Source organism: Amia ocellicauda, chromosome 3, assembly GCF_036373705.1.
Source record: "Amia ocellicauda isolate fAmiCal2 chromosome 3, fAmiCal2.hap1, whole genome shotgun sequence".
Lineage (NCBI taxonomy): Eukaryota > Metazoa > Chordata > Actinopteri > Amiiformes > Amiidae > Amia > Amia ocellicauda.
This window is the reverse complement of record NC_089852.1, coordinates 4599308-4623778: the sequence shown is the minus strand read 5'-3', so window position 1 is coordinate 4623778 and position 24471 is coordinate 4599308. Positions and strand designations below refer to the sequence as shown.

Sequence of the window (24471 nt, the reverse complement as noted above, 5' to 3'; positions counted from 1 at the left end):
AGTGTTTCTTGTACTGAACCTAGGGGGCCCAGTACAACCCCAAGGATCGCAAACTCAAAGTCAGGAGCCTCCATCAGAGCAAGCTCAGAGTGTCTCTGCACAGGAGCCCCGTCCCCCGCTGCCCCCAGCCCCCACCACACAGCAGCCCCGGCCCCAGGGACAAGGGGCTGCCCCTGTGGGGAAGCCGGACGAGCCGCCTCCGAAACCACTGCCTCCGAAACCACTGCCCCCGAAACCTCAGCCTCCGAAAGTGCAGCCGCAGGCCCAGCCACCGCCCCAGCCTGCCCCGCAGCCGAAGCCCCAGGCCCATCCGCAGCTGAAGTAAGAGGGTTTGTTGGAAGGGGGATCGGATTCTTTCATAGACAAAACTAAATTAAAGGGCAAAGGATTGGACTCCAGACCGGCCTCTGGGGACGCGTGGTGACAATGACTTCATGTTGAATGGAATGATGCTGATGAGTCTCTGCTGACTAATTGGAAAAGTGCAAACTTGTGGTAAAAGATATCAATGCGGTCTAAAACAAACATCCCTAATAGCAAGGCCTTGGTTAAATAATAATTACAATAATACTCATATATTTTATTATTGAACCACTAATAAGGTAGCTACATAAACAGACTATGTAAAAGCCTGAATGCACACCAGAAGACAGACAGAGTTCATTTACTTGGTTATTCGCACAGCAGGATAAGGCAACAAATTGGATTGTCATTAAAGTCCCCAGGCCAGCCAGAGGAAACAGAGGAAGCTGCCATATTTTAACATACAAAAAGAGAAAATGTAGGTGCAGTCTGTCAGCCACAGGCAGAACAGATCAAATAAAATGAGTAAATCACTGAACAAAAGCTAAAATTCCACTTTACATCGCAGCTGTCACTTCCACGCTCAGAGCGACAGTGTGCGACAGGATCCATGGGCCACAGATCCATCTCTTAACATTTCACCAGCACATCTTTACTGAACTACGAGTTCCTCCTCACAACGAAATAGACAGCAGCTCTCCATACGCTGTATTATTATTCCAATATGATGGGATTGCCTATTTTTTATGTCCAGTCACGCTTCCTAGCTCATCAAATGCACTTTCCATTCAGCTGCAGCCATTTGTGTTCAAACCATACCCTGTGCTGACACCTTGTGGGAAACGAGAAACACATATCTGCCCTAGTATACGCTCTGATTTTTAAAACATTTATTTCACTGTTACCCATACACCATTTTGAGTTGTCCGGAACATTCCAGTGTAATCAGAATTTTCCAAGGTGTCGAGAAGCAAAACCATTTTAAAGTGACTTGTGTAATCTGTATCTTTTTGTCCCAATCATTTGGAGTTTTATGTGTAATAAATATGAAGTCCAATATAACCACGAAATTAATTCCATATTACATTTCTGAGGGGATGCAAATCTTTTTCTGATGCGGTCTCTCCTTGTTTTCCAGTAAATCTCAGTCCTTGACAAATGCCTTCAACTTCACCGAGTCGTCGTTCTTTCGTTCGGCCAACGAGGACGAAGCCAAGGCCGAGACCATCCGAAACCTGAGGAAGTCCTTTGCCAGTCTGTTTTCGGACTAGCTGCATGCCAGCAGACGATCACAGTGAATGTTATAGATCGACGTTCGTGTACTTCAGTCTGTAGTCAACCCTCCAGTGATAGTCCCCACTTCCTTCCTGTTATGTTACTCCCCTGACTGTGGATTAAGCAATATTTGGTATGCTGTACTAGTTCAGTCGGTGACATAGGAAACTAAGATCTTGTAAGCGATGTGTTGAGTATACTGTGGCGCAGAGATAATGACGCTGAAGTGGTTGGACAAGGGGAAGCCATGAGGAATTTCTTGTTGTCCTCCAACATGATGTTGTGGCCTTATTGTGACTTCTGTGTTGAACACACACAAAGCATTGTACCTGGTTCTAACATGCTTTCTTCCCTCTGACACATCTATAGGTTTCGTTCATAAAATGTGGAATGTTTTCGTACCAAAACTCAACCATATATTCCCGATTCGCGCCATGCAAGCAAACAAGCTCTCGACACAAATGTCAGTGTGTCCAAAGCTGCTGTATTCCAGGGCACTGCTGTGTGTTTTGTGGCAAAGCTGCTCATTGGCTGCTTCATTTATTTCGACATATGAATACTGAACCCTCATTGCTATGTTAAATGTAGAATTCGAATGTATTGTGTACCGTATGTGAATCATTTCTAGAGCTTGTTTTCTCTTTATTCTCCTTCATGTCGAGTTCATATTGTGGTCTGTTTGTATTTAATACTGCCTTGCATGATCCAGTGATAACTGCCTACTTCTTTGTTTATTGTACAGCTATCAATAAATACATGTAGCACATCGCACAATTAATTAAGCAGTGATCTGTGGATTGACTTAATCAGCTTGCAGGCCATAGTTGTGTAAAGTGTGCTTGTGGCCTCTTCATTATAAAACACCATTCTTTCATCGCACAAGTAACTCGCAATCACTGTTCAAAGGATTTCGTTGCATTAATTCTCTTGTCAGTTATTGTATTTATCACAACATCACATACTTCTTCTGTCATTATATTCACTATTCTTTCCTCACATATAGAAACAGGAAATCATAGTTAAAGTAAGCAAGTGACATTATTAGACTTGGACGGCAAAACACGCACGATGATCCATTTTAACAACATGGGTTTTCAAAGGTTGTTCAGTCACGCACAGAGCAAGGACCTGCCTGAATGTGTACTTAAGAGATGAGTAAAACCATTCAGTACTATAATAACATACTTAACCTTTAAACAGTGAGGTGAGGGGTAAATTGCTTACTGTAGATAAAGTATTTCACAGTCCTGTCTGTAAGAAGGTGGGACAAGCCATGTTTCCTCACAATGAAGACGTATGATCATCACGTATGCTGTATATATCTGATATGTACAGACTCCAAATAAATCTGTAATTATATATAAACTAAACCGAAATGAAGATTCTGAATTTTAAAAACAAAAAAGGTGTATTTCTGCCACACACCAACAGATGGCGATAAAAGACTTTGCCTGAGGCCCCTTCATTGGAAAGGTATTATTTCACTGAAAAAGATGCTTCTCCTTATCTTAAAACTGCAGTAGTATTCGATAGCTGAACATTAACAGATTGGATAAATACTGATCTTAATCCATTATAACCTCTGTACAAGCATATGGCAAGTAAGTTGTATTGAGAATGCAAGTGGCTTTAGGAGCTTTACTTGTTAATATTACAAATCATATTCCAAAATATCACTTTTAAACAAACCTGTCACACAATAAACATTCCTTAATATCATCTGACATAATCAGTGATATTCCATTTGGATATTATTTTCCATAACCGCCACATATGTACTGAATAACTTTGAAGTCAGACGTCATTTGTAACATTTATTTACACGGTGCTTTGTTTCCAGTTTATAAGATACAAGAAAGCTGTTGAAAAGTAAAAAACTGGACTCAAAGGAAAATGTTGTATCTGTTCAGCGGAGAGGAAACGGATTGTGGGAACCTAATCAGCAAGAGCCAGTGTGGCCGGGCCCACACAACTGTGTGTGTAATGAAAGCAGTTGGTCGTGTTTGTTTTGGTGAACGTCCTAACCCTGGAATGTTCTGCATTTGTGTTTCTATAAACTTAATTCTCTTGAGTATCTTCTATTATACACATTCACTCACGGCCAATATTTGAAATGCTGTCCTTATGTTGTCCATATATTCTTCTTTAGAAAAAGAAAATGATGTAGGGTAAATATGAGATGTTCAGGGTGGTAGGAATATCCTCAACTCAACTTGAAGAGTTGAAAAGCCAACCAGTGTGAGGCAAACGAGGTCATTGCACTGAAGCACTGAACCTCAAAATGTAGAGGGTGAACTTATTTTTTTGCTCTAGAAGAAAAAATATATATACAAAGAAGAAGAAGAAGAAGAAGAAGAAGAAGAAGAAGAAGAAAGAAGAGGAGGAGAAGGCGACCAATATATCTCATACTTAAAGGCCTCTAATTCTGTGATCAAATTCATGTTTAGTCGGTGTTTATTTCTCTTCTAAATTGAGATCTGAAAATCTTCATCCCAATAGATCAATAGGAAAAATAAATACATAAATTGCTATTTATCTTCTTAAATAACATTTTTAACTGTATTCCACAGAACAATTTTTTCTTTGTCGAAGCAACTGGCTCTCTAGATAACATATTTTTTCTGATAATGTAGCCTTTTCAGAAATTTGATTTGACAGTGTATCTTTAATTATACTATTTAAATGCTCTCCTCTTACCTTTTCACAAAATAGACCGAGCTGGACTCAAAGTCTATCACATACATGCTTCTCGTCTCTCCTCTCACCGTCAAAGCACGTCAGATACTTAGCAAATTAAAATTAAATGACAAAACTTGATTACGGGTTCATGTTAGACAGAGTATTCTGCCTTCTATGTTTAAAATGTGTAATTAATCTGTGGTTGAATGCTATATTTGGTCTAGTCTTACACTGTACTGATTGTAAAGAATTATTACAAACAGGCCTATGGTCTGATATTATCTATTAATTATAAATCGTGTCTGTGCAAATCAGCTGCTTTTGTTACAGTTCACAGATTTATCTGAAGTTGTTGTAAAACTGTTGTTTTATTAATTATGAAACCTTGTCTGTCTTTAACAATTGCCAAACCTGAACCAAACAGTGGCAGGAGACAGTGTTGTTTTGCTGTGCCTTGCATATACGCCACAGGAAATATGCCAGTCTATCGCTGCAAAACTGACAGGAACTGAAAACCAGCTGAATCTATGTCTGCCAGTCTTTTAAGATATTTATATACATGAACATGCAGTTCATACCCTTTGTATCTCTCTTCTTAATTCTGCTAAAGCTAATTGAAATTTAGTTGTATGGAAAACAAATCACACTATCATTGATAGATATATAGATATAGATAGATAGATAGATAGATAGATAGATAGATAGATAGATAGATAGATAGATAGATAGATAGATAGATAAGTTTAGTTTTTAAAATAATGTTTATTTAACAGGTTTAACAATTAACACATTCAGACTTACACACCAAACTATATAAACCAAAAGAGTAAAAAAAAAAACCTCCCAGACAATTAAACAAGAGACACTAACAATGAAACATTTCGAAATCCTCCCATCCCCACCCCCTCACATACTGCTGACTACTTACAAGCAAAGCAACAAAAATGATGTGTCTTGCAAAAGTATTCAGACCATCTCACAATTTTCACATTTTATAGCGTTAAAGCTTGCAGTCATGACACATTGAGGTAGGAACGAATGTGTATTATACACCCAACCTACTCCACTCATCCACAACAGAAACAAAAAGAAAGAAGTACATAGATAATTAATATGAAATACAAATGGAAAAGTCATGGTTGCATAAGGTTTCAGACACTTTGGTGTTTAAAATGACATTCACAAGCCTCACAATTAGTTGAATGGCCTCTGTCTGTGTGTTCAGATGTAAAATATATGTCTCTGTGAGGTTTCTTGGTCAGTTAATGAATTTCTAGTAAACCATGACGCTTTCAAAGCAAGTCAGGGATAAAATAATTGAAAAGCACAGGTCAAGAGAAGGGCACCAAAAATATTCCATACTTTAAATATCCCTGTGAACACTCAATCATCAAGAAATGGAAGGTGCATTGTACTACCCAGACACTCCAAACTGAGCAACCGGGCGAGGAGGGAACCTATGGAGCCGGGCATACGTTATTGGGGGGACAATTTAACGTTCTCTCAACATTCGGGGGAAGCGTCCCCATTCTAAGCCTACACCTTAGTTCCAGTCCACACAATCCCTCCAGTCAAGCATGGTGGTGCAGCATCATGCCATGGGGGTGCCTTTCAGCAGGACAATGATCCAAAGCACAAGGCCAGAGCTACACTGGAGTGGCTGAAGAATGAGAAAACGAGTGGCCCTGTCAAAGTCCTGACTTTGGAGAATCCTATGGAGAATCTGTGGAAACTTGAGAGAGCTTGAGCAAATCTGAAAAAGAATGGGGAAAACGTGTATCAAGCCAGTGTGCAAAGTTGGTAGAGACTTACCCAAGAAGACTGGCGGCTGTTATTGATGCCGAAGGTCCACCAGATGTTGAGTTATTTCATTTTTTTCTCTTTAGTTTTGCTTGCATTTACTGTAACTTATCTTACCCTTAAAAGCCCCCAGTTGGAGCATTCAAATTTTGCATAAAATATCAAGTTTAAAAAAGTCTGTATGCATCTTTTTGTAATTTCTCAAACTGGGACACCAAATGAAGGGAGAAAATACTTTTGCAAGGTACTGCTAATAAATAAATAAATAAATAAATAGATTGATAGATGAAAGTGGATAACATACAGAATGAACACACCATACTTAGCATGACAAAATGACCAAGTTAACCCCACCCTCCACATCCTATCATAGACACACCTCATTCCCCTGGACATCAGGGGTACTTAGCTTTATCACAAACACATCATTAGCACCTCACCGACCACAGGAAGCACAACTCACGAAAACACCCGCCTCAGGACACAGCCCCGCCAGCTCTAGAAGGCTGCCTCGTGAAGCATGCTGTACCATTCACAAATATTTAAAAGTGTGCGATGTTTATTATCTCATGTTTAATACATTTGAATCTGAAATACTGACACAAATATTTTAATGACTTTAATGTCTCCTCCAAAATGATTTTTGAACTTTTTGTGTATCCTAAAGCTATCTTAACTAATTGATGTATTATTCAGCAATGCCTTCCTTCCACATTTAACAGAATTAGCTATTATACATAGGGGACATATGTCAAAATATATTTCTGTTTTTACATGATTTACTGTTTTTCTAAAAACAGCACTGTACTGGATTGTAAGAAACATGAACATTTAATAATATCAGTATTGCAATACAGCATGAAAACATTCATGAAGTTAAAAAGAAGAAGCAGAAGAAGAAATAAATCAGAAAAACATAAGCCTGTAATGAATAAAGACTTATGAAACTGTGATAGTGATCAATCATAAATGATATGACAGTGAGATAACACAGATTTAAACTGGCTCACAGTTAGGAGTTCAGCTGTGCTTATTTTTGTACAAACAAGCTGGTGTATCTGCAGTTTCACTAGGGAATGTTTGGGGTTTTATGTTTCGTTTTGGTTTTTATGGTGAAGCATTGCAAAAGTAGGGTTTTATACTGATCAGTTTATAATCGTAGGAATATGGGATATCACAGGTAGCTGCACATAATAGTTATTAATTAAACAAATCACTATGATGATTATCTACAATTGGCAACTAAGTTAATAGGCTATACCAGAACTAAAAGTATAATTTATGTATTGTAGCAGGTTGTTCTTTTTTAAATGCATATTACTTACAAAATATATTATATGTAGTCCTAGATAAACAAATAGTCACATTTATGATTAAATTATCTCTTGAAAGATTGAAACATAATAACGAACCACAAAATTGCATGTAATTGCCCTCATGAAGTAAGCAAATCCCAAATTGCAAGGATTTAATCTATACAGTCCTGTTTTAAAGGGTGTAAATAATCTAGCAGGGGAAACAAAATGCATTAATCCTATTATTACACCACAGTTACTGCACACAATATATCAACAATAAAAAAGGGTAATCTTACCAAAGCCTGCAGTTTCAAGTTCTTTCTTAAATTACATCACCAAACTTGAGATTTAAAAAAGTATATATAGGCCTACCAACACACCAGGGAGTCATAGAAACTCAAACCAATGTACTGTAAAGGCCTCAGTACAACATTACACAACCTAATCAAATGTGGAATAATCTAGAAGGGTTTTAATTCTGAAAAGATCAGACATTACAAAAGCATTGCATTTCCTTTACAATGAATGCAAATACATGCACTACGTTTTATCCCAAACATGTGAATGACAGTGGTTCCTCTCTGTGACTCCAAGTACTCTAATGGTATTTCTAAAAATACTAACTGCACACACACAATAAACTCAGAGACTAAAAAACAGCAGCATACTGTGATATCTGAATTCCGGGGGGTAGGAAGGGACTATGGGGTGGTATAGATTTGAGCACATTTCTAAATATAAAAAGTGGTTTCAAGAAATGACTGAAATATGTAGTTATTCAATATGCATTTTCCTCATCTGTGTAATAATACTGTAAATGAAAGCTGGCCCGCACTTAATAATCAAGGTAAGTTAGCAATTTGGCATAGGCTTTGATGTTCAAATACACTTTTGAATATGTTTCACTTTAAAGACAACTTTTAAAATGTGTTCTGTTGAAAACCAGCAGTAGCCCCCTGTTCAACACTCAAATGGACTCAAACTCTTGTGTGTATAGGATGCCTGTATGAGCTGCAATTCACGTCGCACTGAAGGTGGGCTACACAGAGGGGTTGTCTGAGAAAGTCGCTGATCCTCGTTTAATTGTTGCGAATAAAACTCTTGTCCCGCAGTTGTTTCCATGTGATCCTGCTAGCACTCCTCTTGGGAGGGGAAACGGCTGCAGGACTTTGAGACGAGCTGCGCGTCCGTCAGTCTGTCTGCGGCTCAATCCCAGCAGCGACTGAGACCGCCTGCACACTGCGCTCCTGCGAGACGCGAAGGAAGTGCGCAATTTAAAGCACCACAGCAGGTCAGTGCGCTTTTCTGTTGTCTTTTACCTGCGGGGGAGTGAAGTTGGTGCCCACAGAGTACAAAACCGAGAGAAATAGCTGTATAGTGCTTACTAGTGTGAATTGCTTTGGAAAACCTTCTCACTGGGGCGCATCATTCACTTGCTTCACTCAGACAACCCCGGCTTGGCAAATACGCGTAAGTGCGCCTTATTCTGTGAACCAGATCCATTCTTGCCACTTTGACAAGTACTGTTGGTTATTGTTCTGGATAGCGACATCATGTCTTATTTGCATATGTGCTTTAGTTTTTAATGTTTTTTGTCATGCATATACAGCAATTAGTTCCCTTTTAATGATGTATTGTACAATGGTTAAGGTCTGAAGCTCCTGTGTCACCATTGCCAGTCCATCCATGAGCAGTTGTCTCCTTGCAGCCCGGGCTGTTTTCTGACTGCTGTTTATTTTGTAAACATGTAATGGTATTGTAATGTGCTGAACTTGACAACCTTTGAAAAGTCAATAATTTCAGGTACAAATAATGAAGAAGAAAAGAAACGCACAGCACGTAAGGCTGCTCTTGCCAGAAGTTCAAAGATCCTGCGCGGCGGGTTGGTTGGTTGCGCCGCGTCTGTCACGCCGTCTTTAATAATTAACTGCGCCTCAGCGTGACTCAGCACACTTTTACTGATTTCACTCCCTGCTGCTCCTTACCTGCGGAAAAGCACTTGAAGTTATTCTCCAGTTATGTAACCCCTTAAGCAATATGGATTTTAGTCTGCATGACCTAACAGCTTGACTACATTTGTACGTATTTTCCTCTGTGGCAGTTGGATGACTGAATACAACTGTAAACCAGATGTTCTTCATAGAAAGTGACTCTTCTAAACGTGTGGCATGTTGTCTCGGTGGAAATACAGACAACTGTCAAGTGCAGAACTATCAATTTGATTAAGTACTTTTTTGTAGGATGGACAACCCAAATGTAGGGAATTGTTAGGTGCACTGAATTGTCCCTTATACTTTATCAGTAGGGACAGATATGGCCCCTTGTATTCAAAGGCATACAGGTCACGTTGAATGTGAGTAATGAAAAATGAGACAAAGTGCTGTATGTGTCTAAGTAGTTTGAACCTCTGAAGCACCCGTAGATGGCAATATTTTGCATAATACTTGGTCTTACATGTTGATCAAGGGTTACATTGAATCGGTTTTTATTTTCATTTTTTTGAAGGCAACCAAAATAAAAATATATATTGTTAAATAGATACAAGTACATAGATTTAAACTATGATTGCATTTGTGAATGTCATAAAGCTATGTTCATAAAGTATTTCGTAATATAGGGACCATATCTGTCTCCTAGCCTTAAGGGTCTTTCTTTGCAGTTCTGTGAATGCACTCGATTTTCTATATCGCCATGAAGTACATATATTTGTATATAGGCCTACTGTGCAATACATTATTATTATGCAGTTATGTTTTTTATTGTTTTTTGTAAATGAATGTAAATGACATTATTTACATTCCCTTTTTTTGCGTTCACAAATACTGTAAGGATCAAGGTACTTTGTCAAGACAATTTTAGTATTAGTTATCGTTACAAATATTATTCTCAGAAAGAAATTGCTTTGTTTCATATCATACCAAATAATGCTTAATTTTCAAAACGTGTTTAAAATGCACTTATTTGAAGAAGTATAGAAAGGAGTATACAATTATAAATTAGTTATCACAATTTTGTTTTCATTCCTTCAATACATCGTTTTAACCCATCAATCAGTAATGACTTCCTCCATATTATAGACATGTAGCTTTTTAGTGTTGTTAGTGTTACTTGATTGTATGCTTCAAAATCCCCAAAACATGAATTTTCCATTTACATTATGTTATACAGTTTTTTTCTTTATGCTCAAGATGTAATGTACAATAACATGACACATGAAATGATAATTGTAACATATAGTTTTATAATTCAAATCAGTTTTGGATACATGTTTATTTTATTAGCATCCTTGGATTAAACAATGTGGCACTGGAAGTGATGTTTTCTATTTTTTTGCCAGTTTACATATAAATACTGAACCAACAAGTAGACGTTGTTAATGCTTTTTGAGCTAGGGGACACATTTGGCACCTATTTATTTATTTCAAAGAAAAAATATAGCAATTCAGACTGTATGTGTGCCCTATAACCACTTCCATCCATATTTCAGTGTGCGATTTTAAAGTCTCATCAATACTGCTTTACTTGTTGTATCATATAAGATTGACAATTAATATACATGTGAAATGGACTGCAGTCATCTGACTAAAATAATTGAACTGAATGCATATTCTTACTATTCATCGAGCCCTTAAGGTTTCAAGCATACAACTTTGGTGTGGTTATCCACTTCCTTTTATAATTGAGTTAACAAACTAATTTAGTGTGTGGGATATCTTTCCAGGATGTGTTTTTTGGAATCGTTGCATACATGTTCTGCATGGTACAAATATATAAATAAGTATTCCATTACAAATACGACCTTCATGAACTATGGAAAACCAGCAGATAAAGTGGTGTTTGTTGACACCTGCCTTACCACCTGAGCGACAGCTATCCTCATAGTTATATTTGAAAATTAACGTTTGTAGACCTTCCCCCCATCAGAATAATACAGCACTATTAGCATGCTATTGTGATTAATCATTTTTGCCATGCAAAAGTCAGCTGCTAGATGTGATGACATACTGAAAGTTATAAGACTGACCTGTGTGAAAAGCGCGATCTAAATGAGAAGTGTCCTCTATGACAAGTAAAAGCTTCCCCGAATTCAGACTTCCTGTTTATGTGGAGCTTATTTGAATAATTCTATTTAAAGAGATTTTAGAGGAGAACTACTTTTTACATCTTTACTGATATTAATTCTTTCACCATAACCTCTTTTTGATCTTTCATTCACTCAGTCAACTATTTATATTTGTATGAATCAGTAGCCCTGGCAGTGTATCTGTCTTTAAAGGCTTTTACAGCCGAGTCTTATTAGGAAGTAATACAGTGAGGGAAAAAGGTATTTGATCCCCTGCTGATTTTGTACGTTTGCCCACTGACAAAGAAATGATCAGTCTATAATTTTAATGGTAGGTGTATTTTAACAGTGAGAGACAGAATAACAACAAAAAAATCCAGAAAAACGCATTTCAAAAAAGTTATACATTGATTTGCATGTTAATGAGGGAAATAAGTATTTGATCCCCTATCAATCAGCAAGATTTCTGGCTCCCAGGTGTCTTTTATACAGGTAACGAGCTGAGATTAGGAACATCTCTTAAAGGGAGAGCTCCTAATCTCAGCTCGTTACCTGTATAAAAGACACCTGTCCACAGAAGCAATCAATCAATCAGATTCCAAACTCTCCACCATGGCCAAGACCAAAGAGCTGTCCAAGGATGTCAGGGACAAGAGTGTAGACCTACACAAGGCTGGAATGGGCTACAAGACCATCGCCAAGCAGCTTGGTGAGAAGGTGACAACAGTTGGTGCGATTATTCACAAATGGAAGAAACACAAAATAACTGTCAGTCTCCCTCGGTCTGGGGCTCCATGCAAGATCTCACCTCGTGGAGTTTCAATGATCATGAGAACGGTGAGGAATCAGCCCAGAACTACACAGGAGGATCTTGTTAATGATCTCAAGGCAGCTGGGACCATAGTCACCAAGAAAACAATTGGTAACACACTATGCCGTGAAGGACTGAAATCCTGCAGCGCCCACAAGGTCCCCCTGCTCAAGAAAGCACATGTACAGGCCCGTCTGAAGTTTGCCAATGAACATCTGAATGATTCAGAGGAGAACTGGGTGAAAGTGTTGTGGTCAGATGAGACCAAAAATCGAGCTCTTTGGCATCAACTCAACTCGCCGTGTTTGGAGAAGGAGGAATGACCCCAAGAACACCATCCCCACCGTCAAACATGGAGGTGGAAACATTATGCTTTGGGGGTGTTTTTCGATGGACGGGGCCATGTACCATAAAATCTTGGGTGAGAACCTCCTTCCCTCAGCCAGGGCATTGAAAATGGGTCGTGGATGGGTATTCCAGCATGACAATGACCCAAAACACACAGCCAAGGCATCAAAGGAGTGGCTCAAGAAGAAGCACATTAAGGTCCTGGAGTGGCCTAGCCAGTCTCCAGACCTTAATCCCATAGAAAATCTGTGGAGGGAGCTGAAGGTTCGAGTTGCCAAACGTCAGCCTCGAAACCTTAATGACTTGGAGAGGATCTGCAAAGAGGAGTGGGACAAAATCCCTCCTGAGATGTGTGCAAACCTGGTGGCCAACTACAAGAAACGTCTGACCTCTGTGATTGCCAACAAGGGTTTTGCCACCAAGTACGAAGTCGAAGGGGTCAAATACTTATTTCCCTCATTAACATGCAAATCAATTTATAACTTTTTTGAAATGCGTTTTTCTGGATTTTCTTGTTGTTATTCTGTCTCTCACTGTTAAAATACACCTACCATTAAAATTATAGACTGATCATTTCTTTGTCAGTGGGCAAACGTACAAAATCAGCAGGGGATCAAATACTTTTTTCCCTCACTGTATATTCAAAGTACCTCATTAAGCACCACTTCAACAAAAGCATAAGTTGGACATGTCATATCAAGGAATTAGGATCAATATTTTTAATTTACTTGGAAATCATTCTCTGAACAGATCAAACAAGTTATGTTGTCAATGACAAGAAAAGTAAGATGAAAGTTATTCAAACTCCTGTAGCAAATTTGACAGAAAACTGATTATAAAAAAAAAAGACCTAATACTATTAGACTAAAAGATCGAAATCCAAATTTGATTGTAAAAAACATGTATTGGTATCTTTTGGCCACAAACAGGAAGAGAAAGGATTTCCATAGTTTTATATATTCATAAAAAAAAAATGTATAGGATGTAAAATCACACTCCTTGAAAATATAACATCAGTGACACTATAAATTAAATACAACTATTTGGATTTAAATGTATAATATATATGCGGTGTGAATCTCTATTCATACTTTAAATTAAATGTCTTCCCCATCTTTCTAATGATGCAACTTTGTGAAGATTTGCATCAGTGTAGAAGACGACGATGTCGAGGCACGTACCCTTGTACCGTTTTTTCACTTAATATTACTTCTATGTGAACTTTGAAGGAACTTTGAAGGAAACTGCATTGTGACACATCATTGCGCCTCGCTTAAAGCAGTTCGCCTATAATTACTTTTAACTTTATGCAATAGTTTCCTAAATGTAAATATCTTGATTTCCGATGAGTCAGAAGTCAAAATGCCAATTAAGAGTCTTGGGCAAAAAAACACATTTTATTTAGTCCTATACTTTGTATGAAATGTATTGTTTTAATATGCATTAACTTCAATAGCTCAGATAGGTGTGGGTGTTTGAGTGCAACCTGACCTTTTTGGGGGTGGAATGAAGAAGGAACTTATTATTTTGGGATCATTTTACTACATTGATTAATGCTTTCATGTGTTGAATTTGTAACTACATGTCAGACATAATGGACTTCAAAATGAAATATATACATCCAAATGTGCTTTTATGTGCATTTGTAAAGTGACTCCGTCTTACTGAAAATAATTGCATTTTTAAAAATCAATAAGTAAGAGGTTAGTAAACAAGCTTCTGCAGTGTATGCTATAGGTATACATTATAACAGCTACAGCACATTGAATGAAAGTCAGTATGTATATTATCTATGTTTGTGTGTATGTATATTATCTCTAAGCACTGGCTTGAAGGAGCCCCAGAGTTGTATGTATACTTCATGTGCCGAGATGTGCTTTTGCTTGAAGGACTTTGAACTACAATAAATGGAAGGTGTGTCAGTTGTAGCAAATCACTGATTAGAGAGTTTCTAATGGGGCCCCTGTGTTTTGTCACTTCATGTTTCTGCTCTCACGCAACTTTCTGAACCACCTTGAATAAACAGCCTCTGTGAAGGTAGAAAAGCCTGTATCCCAAATTTCGCCCACACAGATAGAGATAAGTGATATGGAGAATTCAGGTACTTCTTCTTTCTTAACCTCGTGTCTTTCATCAAGTTGTTACCGGTGCTGGTCTGTTACAGTGTCTGTATCATCTTTTATGTCCGGTTTGTGTCTGAACATGAACATTCCTTACATTCTTGTGCATCATATCTGGGGCATTTTAGATCCTTTTTAATCCCACACCTTTTTTTAATAGACATCATTTACCTTTTTTAAATACAAAAGTGTGCTTTCTTTTCCAATATAAGTGTTGAAAAGTGGCTATTAGAAAGCCACTGTCAGTTCTAACTAATATAATTCTTGTAAAATGTTCTGATGTCTATAATTAGTGTCATACACACTTCATCTTTAATATAGATTTGTACATTAGCACTTTATAATGTGTCATACAGTAGTGCAAAACCAATGAGAGCCACAGAATTACTACTTGGGTGGTGAACCCTGGTCCTCAAGGGCCATACCCACTAGTTTCCATCCATCCTTAATCTTCAGTTGCTTAACACTTTGAACTCGAGCATTTTCAAAAGCTGGGACTCTCCATCAAAGTACTTTACAGATCATTCAGAATGAAACCCTCTCACAGACCAGAGTTGGCTAGTCCCTAACTGAACAATTTCAGATTTTATTTCCTGATCCTTTAACGATTAAAATAAAAACAATAGGCAATTAAGGAGAGAATCGTATTCAAAACTAGTCACCTAGAAGGACGTAAGTAAGTGTAGCATCTCAGGACATAGGTTACTGTATTGTTCAGCCTGGTTGTGATTGAGCCCTTTCACCTAAATTTGGGAGGGGTGCTCAAAAAAAAAAAAAAAAAACAATGTCAAACTGTAATAGTAAACAATACAAAATAAATCAAATGACTATTTATAGGGGTTACCTAAGGTCATAAAGAGCATTTACATGTTTAGATGTCCAGTCAACTCCTGACTTTTCTTCCCACATCGAAAAACGATGTCTGCTCCTCCTGCAGGCCACCACAGCTACAGCACCAGAGCTGAGCCGAGTCCTTGACTGCTGTGGTTCTGTTCCTTATCCGTGAAGGAAGCTCGGCAGCTCCCGGAGGAGTAATCAACCGTTAACTCATTCCTATTAAAAGAAATTAGGCAAAAGGTTATGTCTTTATATATTGTGCAAACCCAAATTCCCAGGGAGCTGCACAATAAAGGTCTCGGGATGCCGAACACTTGCCAGAAGCGTGTTATTGAACGGATTCCAATAGGCCTTTCAGAATCCCAGGAGGACTTCTTGGTAAAGAATTAGGCCCATGTCTTCCAACTGAGATAGAAGCTTCGACTTGGTATTGATACCTTAAAGTAGATGTTCCCTATTTCGATGCATAATTTGTGTCAACCATATGTATTATGTACACGGTTACGAGTGCAAATTCCATTTTAAGCCACGATTATTGTCTGTGTTTCTCTCGTAGTCAAGTGTATGAGCTTGTCTTTGAGATCCTGCCCGTTGCATTTCCTGAGTATCTTCATGATATGATGCAACTCTGCAGATAGTTCTCACAAATAAAATTGTAGCTAAATCTAGGAGCATTGTCTTTCAGCTTTTTACTCACAGATTGTTGGTATTATCAAATCTAGTATGCTAAATTAACTAAGCTGGTTATATATGTCTCCGATCAAACTTTTGTCTGTCGGTAAGACTAGCCCCTAGATTGTGTAACATAAAAATAGAACCAAACTATTTAGCTAGCCTGGGATCTAGTGTTTATCTGTGTAATGCAGTTGATAGGCTGGAGTACAAAGGTTAACAAACCTTGTTTTTTCTTTTGCTAAAGGTGTATTCTGTATTTAAAAAAATGTGAGAATGCATTTTTAGATTCTTTTTTACAATCAAAGGAAATCATTTAAAGCTGCCTAAGTGTTGTTTTTCTTTCATATTCAACTGTCTCAAATGCTTTTCTGTGATAAGGTAACAGCTCTCTTGGGTAAATGTGATCAATATTTGATTTTTTTAAACAATAATGTTCCTAATACAGTGTAAATGAACATAAACCTCTCCATGCTTTACTTTTTATGGACTGTGATCATAAGCTATTAGTATTTATTTCACGTCAACTGTATGTTCTTTGTGAAACCACAGATTTCTACTTAAAAAAACGGCAAGATATTTCAAAGAAGGCAAACAAATCTAACAAAACAAATCATTATCAGTCTCCATCGAGAGAAGTGCAACTGAGTGTCTGTCAGTAAGAATGAAGCAACAGGAAGTCATCTGGGTCTACTAATACTCGACTCAGAGGCCACATGATTGTTAGCTGTCTGCACTTTTGCTAAGGTTACAGTGTGTCAAAATCGGAAAGTGCGTGTTTTAGTTCCTTGAAATTGGGTAAATCCACCGAAAGGCATGAACCACTTGCTAAAAGTCAAAAGTTCAGCACTATCATCGTAATGGAAAAATATAAAGTTTGGATTTGCCTCTTTAAAGAATACAAGGTGAGTTCTGTCCCTTGTCATTTTTGTTTGCTTTCAGTTAATGGTTAGTTAGTATTTGTAAAATAGTGACCCGAATTAAAACGCTGAAAGTACTTCAGTTGGGAATTGAAGAACAATTATTTGCTTCTTTATTTTATCCAGGGGGTTGGTATCACTTTCATTAAAATACTTTTTTATTATTCATGAAGAAGTTATTGTACTTCAGAGAAAATTGAAAAAAACTCTTTAATGAGAAATAACACAAAAATTTATATTTAACGTTTACATAGACATTGTTTTGTTTTCATATTAGGAAGAAATTGTAATTCGGCCATGTCTTCTGTTACCATCTATTATTGACATGGTATACAGCTTGAAATTATAAAATCTGATTCTCCGTGAATGCAACTAGTTTCCTTGTTGGTCAACCATCAAATCATCTCACATTTCCTTAGAAAGGCAAACAAGTTTACCGTTCCCATTATTATTGCCAGCAGCGCTTTCAGATATTTAGTGAAAGATTTTGAATAACCAACATTAAAAATGCTCCAATAGTTTATCTGTTAAAATACTGACAAAGAGATCATTTGAGGTTGGAGGTATTGGTATTGGAAATTCTGTGTGGGTTTAAATCACCAGATTAGCATAATCAGATTGGTTAAGGCTTTCAAATAAATGTGGAAATAAACTCAATAAATGAAACAAACTCAGGCTTTCCCCTTGTTTTAGTTGTTGACAGCACAGCCTCCTTTAAAGTTGATGAAGTGATAAAATGGTTTAGGTTCATGAACTTTTATCAGAAACAATGCCGTCAGGGTATTTCATAGATGAGTACTATTCATACTAAAATCCCTATCAGCCTAGTGAACATGTAGAAATGTATCAGTGAAAAGCAGACGTATAGAAAGTTTGTGCAATGTGCCACATGGGTGTAAGACTTCTGGGCACAGTTTTCTGGCAGTCTAACCACTACCGGGGTCAGGAGTTCACAGCTTTTTCTACTCAACTCTTAAACCCTTGTGGTGGGTTTTGAAGTTTTGTACTCTTCACCTGGGTCTTCCATTGAAGGGTGACGAATAAAGCAGGGGTGCGTGTCAGGAAATGGGGCCAACTATCTTTCTGAAATAATTGATCACCACACAGTAGGCGTAACATGAAAACATTTATATATTTTTTTATTTTACTACCAGACATTTGTTTCGAATTTCATATCATGTTCCCATTTGTTACAAGAGACTGATGCGTGGTTTTGTAATATCTAGAATTGTTTTTTGCAATGACATTACAAGTCATATTTCTCTTTAGCTGTACAAAGCATTCATTGAAGCATTGCATTTGCGAAAGGCACTATATTACATAACAACTGATTGACTGACATTTGTAATGCCTGGAACAAAGGTAGTGTTTAAACATCATACAGTATAATTTACCTTTCACTATATGACAGTAGTGGGCAGTGGACTCTCCTTATCGTGGCTGCTCTATGCCTGCTCAAAGTCGCTGTCGCTTCCTGTTTAATCGAGTCAGTCATGGTGGGAACAGCAGGTCAGGTGTTCCGCAAGTAAAGTCCTGCCCCATGTGTCCCAAGAGGTGCAGGGAAATTCCTCTTACCCTCCCATGCCTCCCACGCCTCCCACAATATCATTATAATATATGAGTGAGCCATTTCTCACTTGCAGGGGCCACACAGAGCTGCATTCTCATTTGCAGTCATTTATGTAGACAATTTCTCACACCTGAAAGGGAGTCAGTCTTGTGAGGACAGGCACTCTGATTGGTTGGCTGTGTTTGGGGCATGGCAGCTCTGGCGTTCAGCTAATTGCAGTGGAGTCAGAGAGGCTGCTGGGATGGCTGATTGGTTGCACCTGGTGGAGTCTACACCGTTCTGCACTCTGCAGTGGATAAAAGCCTCTCTCTAGACTTGGGGGGGGGGCGGGGGAGTAGAGAGATAAACAGATATCTGGTAGTAAGGCCTAATGGTTAGGGCTACAATTTTGTTGCGGAGATAATTGTGTTTACCTACCTGCCTTTTACAACGTTTGTAGCCGACGTCCTTTCTTAATAAGACTCAGTGAAAGCTATTATAATCAAATTCAGTTTGACCCATAGCTAGTATGAGCAAAAGACGTTGAAGCATTTTGTGCTAAGGAGGTTGGCTACATTGTAGAAATATAGAAGACGTGTTGCATTGTGACAGATTCATTAACTAAACAGAATAATAATTGGAAAAAATTAAATTGCGGTGTTGTGGAATTACCTTAATACAAAGTGATCTGGATGCTCTTTCTCAGTGCAGCCACGTCAATAAATACAATCGCATCACAATTATTAGTTTTCACAGGAGTCTGATTAAGAAACATAGTCGTCGAAAACATTTTAAAAGGCAGATAGGTAAACACAATTATCTCTGTGAAAAATCGTAGCCATACTAATGGTTGTTTGTTTGATATGAGTGTTAAAGAGGTCTGGAAAGCTCCAAGAAGGAGATTTTGGTTTACCATGGATGATTGATAAGCCAAACAATGTCACCAACCCCATAAGCCCAGAAGAAGGTTTCTGAGGAGTTTCTGAGGAGTTATTTTCATTCAGTTTGTGTTTCGGTAATTTCTTTGTTTTGCGAACTGCACCCCCAGCCTACTGCTTCGCTCCATTCTTCAACAATAAACTTTGTTGGACACCTGACCGCTGTCTCCTTGGTGTCTCAACCCAGCAGCGGTTGGTACCAGGAGGGGGGTGTTGACACCATGGAGGGAGATTCCCAGGCCCATGTGGCAGCAGGCAGGCTGACGAGCGCAGGCCTAGCTGAATGCGGTCCTGGCCTAGGTTTTAGTGAATCATCAGCAGCAGGTGGAGGTTATAAGTGGTAGTCTATAGCAGTTAGGATAAACCCTGCCAGAACAGCAAGGGCCCCCACCAACTCGCCCTCCTTACTGTGTCCTACAGACACTGTCTCCTATATATAATTAGTTTCTGTATTGTTTGGGGTCCAATAATACCTGATCTGCCACCATTCAAAGATTATTTTGAGAGCCTAAAAACTCAGTGGCAATGCCTTGAGTGGTATGGGATACATTCAATGGCATTTGTTTTGAGTAACACTTAATCAGCACAGTACTTGACAAATAGCCCCAGGGGTGCTATTCCCCATTTTTTCATAAGGGTTATGCCTGTCTTTTTTACAACGAAACTCGAAAGCGGGAAACTGTGAGACTTCCACTGGTTATCAGCATTGAATCTTGAATTCCTTCATGCGTGTTGCTTGTACAGTGAACGTCTCCGTGAGCACAAGGGCAGGCATTAACCATTTCTTGACATATATAGAATTACACTTTCCTTACATTTGTAGTTTTGTGTGTATAATGTTACTGTCATAAGTCATTCTTTAGCAGAATAAAACAGAGAATACCTGGTCCATACACTGATTTCCTTAAAATTGCAATATTGACCTGAATTAAATATCATTATATAACACATTAAAGGAATCCATGCAATATCCTTAGTAGTTTTGTGCTAATTACCACTATGTCAGTTACCACTTTATTCACTATCTTTAGCAACAGTTTGACTTGGTATTTTTAAGGTAGTACTAATTTCTGCATTCCTGGACTGGAGTTTTTCTGCAGGAACAGACTTATCTGAATTCCTGCAGTGATGGTTAGCTGAGTTCAGACTTACTTTTCTCTGACTTAGCACAAAAAATGTAAACAATGAATGGACTGCTAGCTCTGACAAAATTATGGTTTTACTCGGCAGTCAGAAACTTAAGTAGTGTAACTTAAAATAAAAATAATCACATAGAAGCTGTTACACACACACGTATGCATTTATACATTATTGCACTTGTTGAAATAATGAACCGTCCTAGAGATTGTCTCAGTGATTAGTCACATTTCTCAATGAAGCTATATTTTCGTGTCGAGGTTGTTTGAATGTGGTTTTTCAGGTTCCACTGGTGTCTCTCCTGTTGTTTACAGAGACACCGGCCTGTGATTCTTTCACAAACTGCATCATTTCAGAAGCGCCACCGAGGTAGGGTGTGATCTCAATGTCTATTCCACAAATTTAAACCAAAATGTGTTTTAGATCTGTTTAAACTAAAGTGTTCTATTTATAAGATTTATGTTTAAATATTTTATTAGTAAAGGATACAATTCTGAAACAAGTTGGAAAAAATCTAACTGACCTTTTAAACACGATTGTGACTGAATTATTTTTTAAGGTACTGGTATGTATCAATAATAAATAAATAGTTAGTTACCAGTTATTGTTTGTCTGGTGCATACAATTTGTACTGTGAACTGGAATTAGTAACAGCTACTATAGATATCTATACATTTAATAGAAAATATAATGAAAGGGATTGAACTCTGTTTCTATGGACTATGGTTTGATTTTCTGGGGTTTAATTTTAATTCTGAAGAACAACGTGCCACTGAATTTGTGTTTATAATCCAGGTTCCTTTTTGGAACATAAAAATAATTAAATAAACAAACTGTTGTCCAGTATATAGGGACTGGTTACTAGTGGAATAGGAACTACACAGGTACTCTTGTATAGATGTACTATAGATGTGCAATATATGTATTGAAAAAGTTGCAACTGATTGCATTTTAAAATGTAGTCACTGTAGTCAGACACAGTTGTAATGTCAGGTTAATGCTGACAGAAATAAGTTCAGCTGCTTATTTTTAATTACACTATGAATTATTTTACTTGGTGCATCTAAAACCAAAAGCTAATTTCAAAGTGCATCTGGTTTGATGTCTCTATGCTTTGTTGTGCACGTGTGGTTTGTGGAGGATGATAATGACAGACATAAAACGTACAGCAACTGTATTTAGAAATATAGAATGACTTGTGCTAGGGTTAACTTTCCCAGATTGGCATTTGCTAGATTTAAGGATGGACTGGGGTCACAGTAGATACGGGTTACAGTAAGATTGGAACTAAAGTTATATTAATGTTGTTTTTTTCTGTGTATTAATGTAAGTAGTTAAGCTAAATGTTGCATGTTGTGAGTTGTGAGTTTGACAGGAGTTTGTGATAGGTGTTGTGAAAAGCCTGTTAGTTACAGGTTAAATTGTGATCTGTTTTGAAGGAGAAGTACGTGCTTCAGAACAACTTAAAATGTGCAGTTTTAACTATTTTTTGAGACATTCAATCACACCTGTATTTTTTTCCTCAGCCCTTTGATACCCAGATCTAACATTTCCTTCCAGGTTCTTTAGTTTCTTTGTAGTTCTCTAAACCCGCTTCCCGGCCCTCAGGTGGCAGGTATTCATTTAATCGTGAAAATATGTATAAAGCAGCCTGATGAACATTAAAATGGTTACTAAATAAAAAATGATGATAAGCTAGCTTTTCCAGTGATTTTGCTGTGGATTTCTGGCAGGAGATTTAATGTTAAGAAAGATTAATATAAAACATTGCACTGCATTTTGCAAGAATCTCCCTAAGGAGGTAATTTCATCTGAACTCGCCATAAGTTACTCTCCCTAAGAATGAGCTCCTTTCATATGAAGGGAAAAAACGATCATCACTTAGTGGTGTCAACAAGTTAAGGGATTTGTTCATTACCGGTCATCCTATGAATATAATTTATACTTTGTGTCTAATACTTAGAGGACATTTCAGTTCCATGGCTTTAAGAAAAGCTGCAGAAACCATGTCAGTCTAACCTGTTGTGATTAATAAAAGATTAGACAAGGCGCTGGGGTTTTCATCAATTTAAAAAAGGGTTGGTCGCAGCCTTTTGTTAATAAACTGTATAAACTTTTTTATTATTCGTGTAATACTATTATATCATGCCTCTGTGCTTTACCTTTGTGATTCGTGTCAGGTTTTAACTTGTTCACTGCCAGCGACCCCAAAATACTGATCTTTTATTTTGTTCCGCGGTGAGCAGATTTGACACTGATCTGACATATGTTGCTGAAAAACTGCTAATAATAACTGTTGCTTAAATGTTTCATCATCAGATCAGGGAGTCGGTATTTGAAAAACAAGTCATTAGTGCGTGATTCAGCCACTGGTGTGACTGGGGGAGTTTGGCTCCCACACTAGCACTCTGGCACCGATATTCTCAACACTCGCCAATCGGAGCAAAGGTCCCCCTGCAAGGAGCCTGTTTTCCTAATTGCAAAATGGACATCGACATGTACGGAAACTGAGTCTTAACAAAGGCTATTTATAGTCCACTGCCCACTACTTTCCTTTCAAAATGTCCTATGGAAATTTTGTTGAGATGGGGGGGGGGGGTGTTAGTATTTGAATAAATCAATTTAAGAGGAAGCCCACTGGCTGGGGAGTGTTGTATGGAATACTGTTAGAGGAAAAAATAAGTACTTTAAAATAGGAACACGATTGGAAATAATAACAAAATCTTTGGTATACTAGATATATTTTGGAAAACATGTTGGTATGTTAGCAGGGAAAAAGGCATTTGGGGGGACTGATTTCCTGTTTTGGCCTCTCTGTGCTAACCTACAGTATAGTATACTGTACACACACCTGGAATTGTAATGTGCTGCTTTCTAACGATTCAGATCAGCGATAAATAGGCTCTTATTTGGCAAGCAGGGATAATTATAACAATTATCTGTATATGTGCAAAGGGGAAAGATAGCAGGTTATCTATTAATTAATCTCATCATGTTAAAACAACTGTTGGCCTTGATTATATAAATATACCTGGATGTCAACCGAGTTCAGGCAGCCTCGGTTATTGCACGTTCTGATTGTGAGTTCATCTAAAAGGTTAACCAAGTTAGAGTTCACGAATTGGCTCATTTTTACATCATACTGCTGTCTGTACAGGAAATCATTATATAAAAGTAGTTATCGGTGCAGTTATCACATTTTCTGCATTTCTTTTGTGTTTTGTGTGGGCAGGGTTGTCTTCACTATTCATGACTGAAATTATTTATTTTTTAAACAAAATCTGATAATACTAAAGTTAGCCTAAACAAAACTAAAAACTAAACACATGCCAAAATACCTTTTCAGTTGTTAAGTTGTCTTTGTAGAAAACGTGAGAATCTGAAAGCTCTCCAGGGGCCAGACTGAATCAAAATAGTGACCCATGACTTATAACCAAATACAAGCCTGCAACATTATAGTTAAATTTAAGAGTAGAGGAAAGAAGCATATTACAGAAAAGTCTCCACTGTGTATACTTTTGTAGTTCTCCATTAGTGGGTGGGTCAAAGATTTGATATAATCCCAGCCTATGTCTGAAATCTATCAATGATTAAAACTTTACTATTTTATTACTACTCAAAACATTGTAATGCTCTCCTTTACTAGTTGTGGTCATGCTCCTCGACATTGACTGGATACAAAAGTATCAATAATATAAAATGAATGTATCTAGTAGTTCAG

General features: G+C 37.7%; 2 protein-coding genes across 5 annotated transcripts in view; both read left to right on the top strand.

Annotated features, from left to right (window-relative positions):
• syn2b (synapsin IIb) overlaps window positions 1-2517 on the top strand; it is a 75091-nt gene extending 72574 nt beyond the window's left edge. The window contains exons 12-13 of the mRNA XM_066697822.1: window positions 24-321; window positions 1442-2517. Of these exons, the coding sequence (XP_066553919.1) occupies window positions 24-321; window positions 1442-1574 (431 nt within the window). The 3' untranslated portion in view covers window positions 1575-2517. The remainder of the gene's footprint in view (window positions 1-23; window positions 322-1441) is intronic.
• Window positions 2518-8514: 5997 nt separating this feature from the next.
• The window catches only part of pparg (peroxisome proliferator-activated receptor gamma), a 30789-nt gene continuing 14832 nt past the window's right edge, over window positions 8515-24471 (top strand). Inside the window, exon 1 of one of the 4 annotated variants that reach the window (XM_066697818.1) lies at window positions 8515-8646. The gene's annotated coding sequence lies outside the window, so the exon portion shown is untranslated. Of the gene's footprint in view, window positions 8647-8678; window positions 8826-16911; window positions 17112-21071; window positions 21120-24471 lie in introns of those variants that run through there. The other 3 variants (XM_066697820.1, XM_066697819.1, XM_066697821.1) reach the window with 3 other exon arrangements.